This window comes from Belonocnema kinseyi, chromosome 1 (assembly GCF_010883055.1).
Source record: "Belonocnema kinseyi isolate 2016_QV_RU_SX_M_011 chromosome 1, B_treatae_v1, whole genome shotgun sequence".
NCBI classification, from domain to species: Eukaryota; Metazoa; Arthropoda; class Insecta; order Hymenoptera; family Cynipidae; genus Belonocnema; species Belonocnema kinseyi.
The window spans coordinates 96,281,514-96,295,340 of record NC_046657.1 but is presented as its reverse complement, the minus strand read 5'-3'; the positions used below and the strand labels follow the sequence as shown (position 1 = coordinate 96,295,340).

Sequence of the window (13,827 nt, the reverse complement as noted above, 5' to 3'; positions counted from 1 at the left end):
TTTGTTTTTATTAAACGTTTTTATTTAACAAACATCAATAATGTGCTCGATGGATTAGTTGGTATCTCCACATAATCGGCACCGGTCAACCACGTCTTGATGTAACACGTGTTCGTGATAATTCCTGGTGCTGACAACCTTGTCCTGTATTGCAATGACGAATCCTTCCGTCTCTGTATACAGAACACCCTTTCTTAGCCAAATATTAGATGCCTCACTATCCACTTCATTTTGATCTAACGTGTTGGGGTGCTCGCCATGGATGGATGTTAAAATAGTCTCGCAACTTTATAACTTGTGACTCACACAGTTTTTTGACATCTACAATGCCCCTACCCCCTAAATGTCGTGGTAGAACTACTGTTTCAACCGCTAAATTTCTGTGGTGCATTCGGTGCTTCGTCATTTCTTACGCGAATAATTCTGTTTGAATTTTCAAGGTCGGTGTTAGACCATTTTATGAGCCCGAAGGAGTACGTGAGGACAGAGATGGCATATGTTTTGATCGCACTGATTTTGTTTGTCGAGTTGAGAAAACTCTTCATAATTAATCTGAGTCTCGTAGTGAAGGCAGTCGTTAGGCTTGTCTTAATTATCGTATGTTGAATACTCTTATATTCAAGAATATCCAGATACTTATATGATTCGCCTGCAGCCATTGCCTCCATGTCATTTTCGAACTCGTTCTCTAACTCTGCGGTCCCTAATTCCCCTCTGATTAGATGCACTGTTCTACATTCATCTAGTCCGAACTCCATGTGGATATCATTGTAAAACTGCTTTGTGACATCGATCACTTGCTGCAGTTTCTGGCCTAAACTAGCGCACAGCTTCAGGTCATCCATGTAAAGAAGATGGATCACTTGATAACCATCCTCATTATCATGAATTCTGAACCCATGAAACATGCTGTTTAGTGTTTTGCTCAATGGATTCATCGCTAAACAGAACCATAGTGCGCTGAAGAAGTCTCCTTGAAATATACCTGTCGTAAAGCGTATTGATCTAGTTATCCTTGGTTGTCCATGATCAAAATACTTGATTCTTGTATCCCAAAGCCTCATCGCATGGCTTAGAAAGTCAATAATGCGAGGGCAGATTTTGTAAAGTTGTAAGACTTCAAGCAAATAGTCATGCGGCCCGAAAGGAAACGCTTGCTTGTAGTCAATGTATGCCATGTGTAAGTTCTTTTGATGCTTACGAGCTTGAGTCAGGGCAACAGCGTCTATAGTGACTAGATTTGTACAGCCTCGTGAATCTTTACAACATCCTTTTTGTTCTTCTGTAAGAATGTCATGCTCATCGCAATGAGAATATACTACCTTATCTGCAATGATAGCTGTAAGACATTTATAAATTGTTGGAAGACAGGCTATCGGTCGAAAGTCAGATGGATTTCGAGCGTCTGGTTTTTTTGGTATCATATACGTAGTACCTTGGAGCATAAAACCTGGCATCAGATCTGGGTGTTCAATGATCTTCTGAAAACACCTTGCCAACGCAAGATGCACACTCATCAGGTACTTGTACCAGAAGTTGTGCACCATGTCCGGACCTGGAGCTTTTCCAATTACTTGCCCTTTTCAAGACCGCTGAAACATCCAAAGCTGTGATGTTTGTCAGATGCATTTCAGGATTATTGCTTGCCCTTGCTTCCTCCAGTTTGAACCACGCAGTGTCCAAATTGCATCTGTTCATTTTTCCCCAAACACCCGAGCAGTAGTTAGTCATATCTTCCAATTGAGGGACTTCGGCGTCTTGGTGGTTATTTGGCTTTACTCTCATTTCATGATAGAACCTTCTTTCATCTGTCTGAAAGTTTTGATTTTGTTGCCTTCGTGCATTACTTTTCTTGTAACGACGCAGTCTGGCAGTAAGAACATCAAGTCTCTGTCGTTGAGAGTCTAAAATGCCATCCAATATTGCTGGTGTTAATGTCTCGATGTGCCGAGGGTGGATGATTTTATTAACATGGTTTATCAGCTTTCTGGTTCTATTTCCTTTTTTATATTGAGTTAATCGACACAATTTGCACCTTACTTTGCTGACATCCATATCCAACCTGATCTTCCATGGTGGATCTCGATTCCTTGCTGGGACAAAAACTGCATTTGCAGGCCTAGTTTTCCGGCCCAACGTTCTTAGGGTTGCCACAGCTGCACAGTATACAAGAGTTTGCACCTCTAACGCAGTTTATTCTACATATCTGAACTCTACTAAAGCATGACCAAAATTCCTTTCCAGGTGCTGTAGTTTTTCTGAGATTTCCCTATTCACATCATCGTTAGTAATATCCGGATGTGGTTCTAATGGATCCGGTGCATGATGTTCATTATCCCTAGCACCTATGCCTTCAGCATCAATCAAGTCTTCGTTATCCACATCTTCCAAGTCGGCGCATAACGTCTCTGTTCATGGGGTATGTCCATTTTCGTCGCTTTTTTGGTTGCTGAACCTTTGCTTCTGCCTCTGGTTGTATAAGGTCATCCACCTCTGGAGAATGTGGTGGTATTGGATCATCAATAGGTTGAGGAAGATCATCAATTGCTTCTGCTTGACCGTTTGACGCGGCTTTCTCTAACTGATGTTCATTGCCGTCGTTTTTCCGCGCTAAATCAACCTGTTGTTTAATCTCCATTGCTCAGTCATCTGTAACATGTAGATTAGTCCTGATGTCTTTCACCTTAGCGATAAGATCTCTTACTGCGACTTTTTGTATATTAGGATACTTTGCAGCAAATTTTGTTCTTAAATTGTATCCTTTTTCCATGTTTGTTTCAAACTTCGCACTTTCGTAGTAGAGACGCACCAATTCCTCTTTCATTGTGGTATCCCAATTGATGCTCTCCCACGGTATTTCTGTCGAGGTGGTTGGCTGCAAATAGCTAGCGCTAGACAAAGCATCCTCAGCAGGCACAGTTGATGTTCCACTGCTTACCGTTTGCCGCAGATGTTCTTGCTGGCCAGCTGTTTGATTAATGAGATCAGCCTGACCATCTCGCAGCTCACCGTCCCCACCGTCCCGCATGCTATGGCCCCCAGCTGTGGCTCCAGGGGCACCCCGACTATCCTCGGGAAGCGACAAGCGTTTCGAAATCTTTAATATATTCTCCATTGTTCATTGATTGGTTTTTGTGTTCTACTTAGTCCCTCTCCTCTTCGTTATCAGCCTATTTGGCATCGGAAACCATGTCAGTAGCAATGCTACCGCCAACATTGCCGTAAAAGTCATGAGAGGAGAGCTCAAGCCCTACCGCGACATCAACAATTATATTATTACTATTATGAAATTATATGGTTTAATAGTAAAAGCGTGTGACGAGTTGAAAGTCTTTGATTTGTTATCCGCCAATCAGCTTTTTTTACGATGAGTTTGTTATTTATAAACACGGCATTTGGGAAAAAGAGTTCTTTATTTTTTTTAGTCAATTTTCGATCGTATTATAGTCCTACATTTTTACAGTGGTCCGTTAAAGTAGAAGAAAAAAATTCTTCTTATCTTTTTATGGTTTATTCTCGGATCACAACAAAATTTTTACATCCATTTAAATGGAAAAATTCTAACTGAAATTTTTATTTATATTTGAAGTCATAAAATAAAAACGAAACTGCAAATTATAGCACTCAAATTAGAATTCTTTGTTATCTTATACTTTCAGAATTTAAACTTTAAACAATTTGTGGTCAAACGCTGAATAATTTATATGTATAAAATGGAAGCTCTCAAAATTAAAAAATTTTTTTTTTATTTAATGCCGTTAGTCTACAAAAATGTAAGTATAATTGAACAAGTTGAATATAAATGAACATCATTGAACAGGTAATTAAATATAAATTAAACATTTTTTAAACTGGAAGATCAGTTATTTTTATTTTAAGTCCTTTGAAATCAATAACTATAAATTATTTGTCGAACTTGGACAAGTTCGATTTCAACAGTTTTTAAAATAATTAGTTGAATCGAAACCTTTTTCAATTACGATATCATTCAGTTTACAATTCGTTATTCAAAAAAATTTTATTTTAAAAATTCTTCATATAAGATTTTTTTTAAGCGTATATTTTTAATTTAAAGAATTTTAAAATGCAGTTTTGAAGTCTTAACAATTAAAAGCATTTAAAGTTGAAAAATTTGGATAAAAAACAGTATTATTTTATCAACTGTGAATATAAATGAAGGAATAAATAATTTTCAAAATGGATCTGTACTTTAAGTACTTCAATTCGAAAGTCTTAGCCATTAAAAAATTCAGAGGTGCGATTAAAACTTTATAAACTAGTTTCCACTTAAAAATAACCAAATAATTATATATTCGTAATTAATGGCTTTTATTAAATTAAAAATATTGTTTCAGTCTAAATAATTAATTTTTTAACCCATTTAATTTGCAATTTTTTAATTGAGAAAAAGAATAATTATTTGATATTTAGCAATATTTAACTATTAATTTAATACGAGTAAATTGAAGCCAAATATTTCAATGCAAACAATTTGAAACTTAATTGTTTGACTTAGAGAGCTTAGAATTGTTAAAATTTCGAAAAGCTTTTAAACTTTAAATGTTAAAATTTGTATTGTGATATTTAACAAATTTTCAATTTGTAAGCGAAATTGTTGAATTTTTACGTAGAAATAATAATTGAGCAGTTATTATGTGTAGAAAAAAATTGAGTAATTTTAAGAGATATTTAGAAGTTTTGAAAAGATTCAAAATTAATTAAAAATTTAATATTTAAAATCGGGAGAAAATCTTTCCTAAAATTTTCAAAAACCTGGAAAATTTTTTTTAAAAATCCTTAAAATTTTCCAGGTTCTTTTTTGACAATTCTGGAAATTTTTTAAAATCTTTTTAAACATTCTGTCAAAATAATTTTTCAAAATGTAAATTCATTTTTAATTTTCCTAGGAATATTAAGAAAATGTTTTTATTCTTTTGGAGCCTTTCACAATTCTTAAAAAGCTTCTAAATTTTTTGTTTGAAATCTGAAAAAATCTACATTCCGTTTTAAATTAGGTTGTGGAGATTTGCACCAAAATTTCGGTGCGAATAGCAGAATTTTGTCCGTACACACACTTCGTTTAAATTATTTGATATCATTTCAAGTTTTAAATTAATTTTGAATCTTTTTGAAACTCCTAAATATCTCTAATTTTTTCTACAAATAATAAGTGTTCAAATGTTATTTATAAAAACAAATTTTAAGGAAGATTTTTTATATTCGTAGGATTTTCTAGAAGTTGTAGGAGAAATTAAATTAATTTCAAAAGTTACCTAGAAGTTCTGAAAGAATTTTAAAAATGATGTTAAATTTGAAAAAATTTGAAACAACTTCTAGATTTAAAAAAACTTAATTTTTTAATTTTTATTGTTTTCAGCCTAAAATAACTTAAAAATATAATTTTTTTAATTTTTAGAGTTTATTGATTGATTATTTAATTTAGAGTATTCAAAATGGTAACGTGGATTCATATTTAGGGATCTTAATCTAAATTTATCAATGTTAAAAATGCTGAATTTTGCAGTTTATATGCATTTAATTTAAAACTTTTCAACTGAAAAGTGTTAGTACCTTCTAGTTTATACGTGTAAGTTCTTGAGCAATTGAATACAATATTTTTTAATTGAAAGACTTTTATACTTCAATTTTAAAAGTTTAAAATTCAAGAGTTCCGCTTCGAATGCTTTAATTTCTTGTTTATTATATATTACTGTAAATGTCTAAATAGAAAAATTTTGAGAATAGAGTTCGATTTTTAAAATCTGATTGATCGGGAAAAATGTTTGCGAACCGGTAAATGACCGGGAATTTTTTTCTTCGATTAAAATGGTCACCCTGCAAAACCCTTTGCATTTTTTTGCTCTGAGATTTTTTTGCGCTGACTTAAGTTTGATAAACGAATTAATGATATTTAAAATATATAGAAACAATCATTTGCTTAATTTTTGCAACCAATGAATTTATCGCGTTTTATTCGCTTACTCCTAATTTATCGTGACTTAGAATGTATCATTTTGATTTAAAAACAAGGAATTTAAAAGAATCCGTTTGCCAAGTGAGAATTTGTCACAATTTGAAAGTTCCCTCTTCCAAATTTTAATAAAATAAAGTTCTTCAAATAGTTTTAGAGTAGAGGTAATATTTCACAGAAAACATATTTCTGAATTATTAATAGAAAATTTTGTTACATTGTTCGTTGCGAATTCATGTTTCTTCAGTTAAAAATTCAACAGGTTGGTTAAAAGTTAAATGTTGTTTATTTCTTCCAAATATACATTTTTTGTGTTTGTACATAGATCAAAGTTCTTATTTTACACTTTCGTAAATCTATACATTTCCTCTACGCTATATTCCAACATACTTACATTATTTTCTAGCATACGTTCGCTTCTTCGCTGTCTAGATCTTCCCTCGCGACTCTAACTTTTCTTTTGACTAGTCTCTTTGGCTAATCTTTCGAAAGCTCTCGCATATTTGCACACCCCGGGACTCGGTCTTTCCTTCAAATTCTGGCATAAGCGGTCAGTAAAATCTGTATACTCGGACCCCCTACCAATCATCAACAACTCATCCACCTCCTCGACTGTTTCACGATCAATGAGTTGCCTAGCTTTTTTGCATTTCCAAATGTGGTATATATCTTCCTCCTCTTACCCACATAAGCGGCAAAGACAATCGTCTTTATAACCCATATTTCCTGCCTTACCCACATTACCACATCTTAACCTAGCCTACTGTTCCTTATCTATTCCTTTGATATCTTTCGCTTCCCAGTATTCTTCCCTCTCTATCCCATCGGTTATACTTTTGTATACTTTACAATAATTTGAAATGTCAATTTTTTGCCAATCGGTCTGACAATCTTGTTCCATTTTCCTCAGGACTCCTCTTCCTAAGTTCCTTGACACATCTTCCAAATCCCTGCCTTCCCATATCATCCCCAATGTCTCGCCATTTCCTACTTCTTCTAATGATGCCACTAATTTCCCCTTCGATTTTCCAATTACGGTTCCTCCTTCATTTATTTTGGTCCACTCATCATCTCTGTCGTCCAAGAAAATGTTAAAGAGGCTCGGGCTCCAGGGGCATCCTTGTCTTACCCCTATATTTGTTCTAAAATTTTCTGAGATTCCCACTTTAGTTACTACCTCGTTGAAAGTGTTCCTATAAATGCTCTTGATCATATCGAGCATTCTGCCACTGATTCCTACCTTTTTCAGTTTTTCAAAAAATATGTTTCTGTCTATTGTATCAAATGCTTTTTTAAAATCTATAAATGCTACGTATAGCTTTCCTTTCTCATTTTTTAACTTGTTGTTTATTAAAGAATTTAAGACAAAGATGTGGTCTCTGGTACTTCTTTTTTTCCTAAAACCTACCTGACTTTCCCTGAGCAATCTCTTTTCCTCTACCCATTCCCCTAGTCTTGCAGCCATTATAGCCGCTAATATTTTGTAACCTATATCTAGCAGCGAAACTTCTCTGTAGTTTTCCGCATGGTCCTCGTCTCCATTCTTAAATATTGGTACTATTCTGGCTGTCTCCCATCCTTTAATCATAACTCCATTTTCCCATAAGTCGTTTATTACTTCATGCATTTCTGTCGCCCACACTTTTGGCATCCCTGCAATAAATTCTATTGGCACCCCATCCTCCCCAGGCGCTTTTCCTCTTTTCATTTTTTTATGCATTCACAGAATTCTTTAAACTCTATTTTTCCATTAAGTCCCTTTTCGGTTTCATCTAGATGTTCTCTACTGTCCGCTGGAGCTCCCTCGTTTTCAGCCTTAGTCCCCTTACCCTCTTTGTCCCTATCTCTTGCTGATTCTTGATTATTCTGACTTTTCTCACCCTTGCTTCCTAGTAGCTTTTCAAAATGAGTTTTCCATTTTTCTAAGCTAATTTCTTCCCCTTTGACGTTCCCTCTGGTCTGTGGTCTAAATTTTCTAATTGCTCCAAAAATCGTATGATTGTCTACTATTTTCTACCTCTTTCCAATTTTCTTCATTTCTTTGTCTCCTTTTTTCCTTGTATAAACTTTTTAACCTCTTTTTTTCATACACCAATTTCTCTCGCTCCGATTCTCCCTCTACTCTCGTTTCCCATAGTTCTTCCATTTTTTCCCCGAATTCTTCTGATTTCCCTTTGTCCCAGAATAGTTTTTCCGCCTTATTTATATTCCGTCCTCTTCTCGGTTCCCTTTTTTCGTATAATTCTGACTCCGTGTGAGAGAGTCGGAAGGTGACCGGTAGGTGATCCGACTCGATTCTCGCTTCAACTTTTATTTCCGGGTTTTTTAGCCCGTGTTCTTCACAAATATTCAAAAGTTTTTTACCCTCGGCGTTCACCAACTCGTCCTCCGAGTTTCGCAGATTTTCATTGTCATTCTCGTACTGCATCTCTGGGTTCTCCTCTGTGACCCTACCTACTCTAGTGTTCCAGTCACCTATCATTACCAAGAATTCATTTTCTCTGCATGCCTTTTCTATTAATTTACATAGACTTCCACGGACTTTAGAAATGCCTTCATTGTTATAAATAGTTACAATTTTTAATGTTTTTGATTCAAATCTTAACGTATTGTTACTAATTACAATTCCGTAGTCCCATTCTTTACACTCCCAATTTTCTCCCACCCAATTTTTCTTAATTCCTATTAGATTCCCTCCCTTTTCTCTCCCCTTATTATGAACTTTTTCTGCCGTTTTTTTTATCCAAATAAAATCTTTATCTCGCTTTTTAACAAATTGTTCTTCCGACTCTTTCATTAACCAAGTTTTTTGTAGTACAATTAATTCAAAACCCTTTAAAAAATCCCATGCCTGCCCTACCTTATTTGCTCCCGAAATATTCCATGACATACCTCTGATGTTCTTAGGCGCCGTGGATACAAAAAAATTCTTGCTGGGTCCCCCTTCTTCCTCGTTCCAGAAGAACCAATCTTCACCAAGATTCCATTTCATGTAGCCCGTCCTCACTGCTTTCCCATGTTCTGCTTCTTCCTGAGCTACATTCGTGATCCACTTATGTATTTGAGGCTCTCTGTCGGTCAAGTTGTCTGCAATCCAGATGCTGGTCCCTCTGAATTTGGATTTTCTTCTCATTATGGACATTTTGTCTCTCCAAGAATGCAAGTCCACCAAAAACTCTTCATTATTGAACCTGATTCCTTTGACCGCTGCTGCTAGTCTAATTGTCCTGTTTTTTAAGGATTCGAATGAAAGCTGTAAATTGTGATATTCCTGAGCTATCTTGTATATTTCTTTTTTCCCATTCGCATTCCACCACCCCTTCAATAGGTCAGAAATTGCACCTGCCAAATCCATCTCCTTTTTTCGAATGTTCTCGCCTGTCAACTCATCACTGTCATTAATTTGTATGAAAAATCTAGCTATAGCTCTAGTATCCTTTTCTTCTAATTGAGTAATCATATTTTGGGCCATTTCATCATGTGGTTTGCTTATAGGACTCTTCATTTCTGTCAAACATAAGATTATTTGATTGTAGCTGAGGTAACTCTTGATTTTCGGCCTCCACATCCGTTAAATCCTCGCTCAAACTTCTATCACATGCCTTGCCGCTTCCCCATTTACTTCTGCAAGGTGATCTAGTTATTTTTTCCCTTCTTTTGAACACTTTATTCGTCAACCCTCCCCTGACAGCTGTTCGATGTCATCTGCTTGTCCATTCCCATTTTGTGCTGCCCTCTCTCTGTCATCAGCCGAGTCGGTGTTGAACTTCTTCACCTCCTCACTCCCGTTCAACATAACCTCTTCCTTTTCGGAGGGTTCCATTTTATCCATATGTCACTAGTTCTATAACTTTAAAACTATGAATAATACCTTTGATGATAACTTTTTTCGCGCACTATCCAAATTTTCCACTCACCAGACCACCCGCATAAATTTAAATCATTAATCTCTCACTTTTTCGGCGACGTTTCCCGGACGCGTATTCAACGTTTCCAACCCAACCGCAAGTCTAAAAGTTAAATGTTTGATTAACCATTTTGTTGTTGTTGAAGTTTCATCATTTTAATTGAAAATTCATCTCTGGTTAAAAATGCAACTACTTTGTTGAAAATAAATTTTTGAAACTAAAAATTCATCTATTCCAGCGGAAAGTTTTGACTATTTTACTGAAAATCATTTTTTTTTGTAAAGAATTAGAGTTTAATCAGAAAATTTAACTATCCTATTTTTGGTTGATACTGTATCTTTTTTAGATGAAAATTCAACTATTTGATTGGTAACTGGTATTTTTTTATTTATAAAATAAACTATTTGTTTGAAAATGTATTGAATTTGTGAAAAATGTGCCTTCTTTTGTAGAAAATTATTTCTAATGGTTAAAAATTCATCTTTTTGATATAAAATCCCACTATACCAGTCGAAGATTCATCATTTTAGTTGAAAATTCACCAGTTTGGTTAAAAATTAATTTCATCAAATTAAAATTTAACTGTCCATTTTGGTTGAAAATGGATCTTTTCTGGTTAAAAATTCAACAATATGTATGAAAATTTATCTTTTTTAATTGAAAATTCAATTATTTCGTTAAAAATCGACATATTTATAAGTCGTTTATTTTCATTGTAGAAACTTATCATTTTCGTTGCTCTGTTGAAAATTCTTCTTTTAGGATGGAAATAAAATTACTTGATGAAAGTTGATCTTTTTTGTTAAAAATTAATCTTTTGGTTGAAGATTCATTATTTCAACAATTTAAAACTTCTTTTTCCTTTTGTGGAATGGAACTTTAATGTCGAATTTTAAATTTTGTTGTTAAAAATGTGTTTATTCTTTGTTTTAAAATTATTGAATTTTTTGAACTAAAAATGTTACTATTAATCCAGTTAAATATTCCACAATTTTAAATAAAAATTCATTTCTTTGGTTGAACATCATTTTTTTTAATTAAAAATTTAATTATTCAATTTTTCGTTAAAAAATCATCTTTTTTAGTTAAAAATTCATCTTTTTTGTATAAATTAATCTTCTTGGTAGAAAATTCATCTTTTTGGTAAAAAATTCAATTATTTTAGTAAAACATTCATCATTTTAGTTGAAAATTCATGTTTCTGATTTGAAATTCAACTATTCCAGTTGAATATTTAAAATTTGAGTTGAAAACTCATCACTTTGTTTGTAAATGTAACTTTTTTTAAAGTTAGTTTTTTTTGTTGAACGTAATTTTTTTAACTCAAAATTTACCTTTTTGCAATTGACTATTCCATAGTTTTATTTTAAAATTTATCTGTTGGATTAAACATTAGTTTTTTTCCCCTTAAAATTGAATTATTTAAGTTTTGGTTGACAATTTAGTTACAAACTCATCTTTTTGGTTTGAAAATTCATCAGTTATGTTGAAAATAGAACTATTTTCTTGAAAATCTGGTATTTTTTGTTGCAAATTAACTTTTTCTACTAAAAGTTTAACTATTCCATTTTTTGTAAAAAATTGATATTTTTTGGTGTAAACTCTTTGTTTGAAACTTAATTTATTTTGCTTTTTTTTGCTCTGTTATGTTATAGGATATTCATAATAAACGCCATGAATTAAAACAAATTTTTGCGTTTAGCGGCAAGTATGAATATGTTACTTTTAGTTGGCCGGGAAAATAGAAAAACTTGACCGAGAAAAACCGGGAAATGACTGGGAATTTGAAATCGCCCGCCGAATTGCCACAACAATTCAGTTTCAAATTGGTTTGTTTGCTTGTTTGATTTATAATTACTAATTCTAAATAAACTCTAAAATATTGCCAGCTAAATTGTGAAAAATGTCCTTTTTTAATTAAAAAAAGAGTTTAAAATTCAATGGGTTAAAAATAGAATATTATAGCCTCAAACAATATTTGAACATAGAATTTTAATTAAAATAAAATAACCTAAATATGAATATATTAATTTGAAATTCTTTGAAAATATTTTGTAAATATTCAATAGGGCGTTTTTCGAACTACTATTAAAGTTTTCGAATTGAAACAGTTCAATTTTTTAACGTTCAATTCTGTAAATTGCTTGGCTTTTAACAGATTCAGAATCTTCTTGTAAAATGAATGTTTCAGTTTTTCCGAGCCAGCGGGGCCCCCCTTTTTAAAACGATTAATTTTAGTGTAAAAATTTCAAATTTCAAAAAGGTGAAAAAATGAATTTTTCCATAAGATTGTTCTCGTGTTTTCGTGAACATCAAAGTATTTATTTGTTCTGTCAAATTTGTTAATTACGATGGTTAATTCCGATTATACTTGGTGATTTAAAAAAATAAATTTAACGAAAATAAAGTTTTATTATATTTTTCCTGAAACATACATAAATATCTTTTTTTAAAAGTAAGTTTGATGAGTTCATTACATCTTTTCCTAATGCCAAATCTGGTATTTTGATATTATCTCATTTTGAAAGCTTCGATTTTGCCTAATTTTTTCTGGCACTTTACCGGCCACCATAATAATCCTCAAAATATGTGATTTTGAATATATTGTTTACAGCTGATCTTGGACAGAATCTCAAAGGGAATCAATGAGAAGGTAAAAAAATCGGGACCCTTCAGACAAGCAATATTCAACTTCGCCTATGAGTACAAATTGAAGTGGTCGAAACGAGGATATGACACGCCCTTATTTGACAAGTACATTTTCGGTGCAGCGAAACAAGTTCTCGGCGGAAGAGTTAGGCTCATTTTCTCTGGAGGAGCTCCTCTTAGTCCGGACACTCACATGCAGGTCAAACTTTGTCTTTGCGTACAGGTGGTCCAAGGATATGGACTCACGGAAACCACTTCTTGCGCAACTGTCATGGATGGTGAGTTTCTCGTTACTCTTCCACTTTTAATTATTATAGTTAGTCGTCAGTTTGTCTGTGTTTATGTGTGAGCCGTGGTATATAATTAAAAAACCGGGAATTTACTTCTGATCGCAGAAGAATTTAAGTTTTCATTTTTTTTTAGTAATTTTGTTAAATTTAGAATATTCATTTTTACTTTATCTACTGTCGTAGATTTTTCAGATTATCTCAGTTTACTCTAATAAAATCATAATTTATTATTGAATGTTTTTTTAGTTTCTATTATAAGGAAAACCTTTTGCAATTTTTTTTCTGTACGATTTTTTTCGTTCACTTAAGTTTGATAATCGAATTAGTTGAACATTCAACTACTACTTGGTTGAAACTTAAAACTCTTTTCTTAAAAATTCATTTTTTTTTAATTTATCATTTCAACTTAAAATTGATCTCCGGTTGAAACTGTAATTACTTGTTGAAAATCAATTATTTTTAACAAAGAATTTAACTGTTCCATTAGAAAGTCTGTTTTGCTGAAAATCCGTTTTTGGTTTATTTTGTTAAGCTTTGTGATCTTTTTTTGGATGAAATCTCAATTATTTGGTTGAAAATTAATATTTTTTATTTAGAAATTAACCTAGTTGTTTAAAAATTTATCTACTCTGTGAACAATTCGCCCTTTTGTAGAAAATTAATCCTTATGGTTGAAAATTCTTCTGTTTGGTATAAAATTCAACTATTTCAGTTGAAGGTTCATAGTTTTATTTGAAAATTTATCAGTTTGGTTAAAAATTGATCTTTTCTTGTTCAAAATTCAACAATGTAGATGAAAATTTGTCTTTTAATTGAAAAAATGTGAGGTCAGTCTGGGGTTGAGACTGATTCAAAAACATTAAACTAAATAGGAGAGGGAAACTAATTTACAAAAGGAAAAGCCAAGTAATTTAAAAATGAAAGTGGATGATTTATTGGTAATACTATTTGCATAGCTAAATTCGCGTCTTATTCTAGCCGTATGGGTATTGGGAGTTTTAGACTTGAG

The 13,827-nt window shown here is 32.8% G+C and overlaps 1 protein-coding gene across 7 annotated transcripts in view; it reads left to right on the top strand.

The window, feature by feature from the left end:
- LOC117168236 (long-chain-fatty-acid--CoA ligase 3) overlaps positions 1–13,827 on the top strand; it is a 73,375-nt gene that overhangs the window by 41,957 nt on the left and 17,591 nt on the right. For all 7 annotated transcript variants that reach the window (XM_033353765.1, XM_033353753.1, XM_033353742.1 and 4 more), the window contains one exon: positions 12,494–12,806. In XM_033353765.1, coding sequence (XP_033209656.1) covers positions 12,494–12,806 — 313 coding nt within the window. The remainder of the gene's footprint in view (positions 1–12,493; positions 12,807–13,827) is intronic.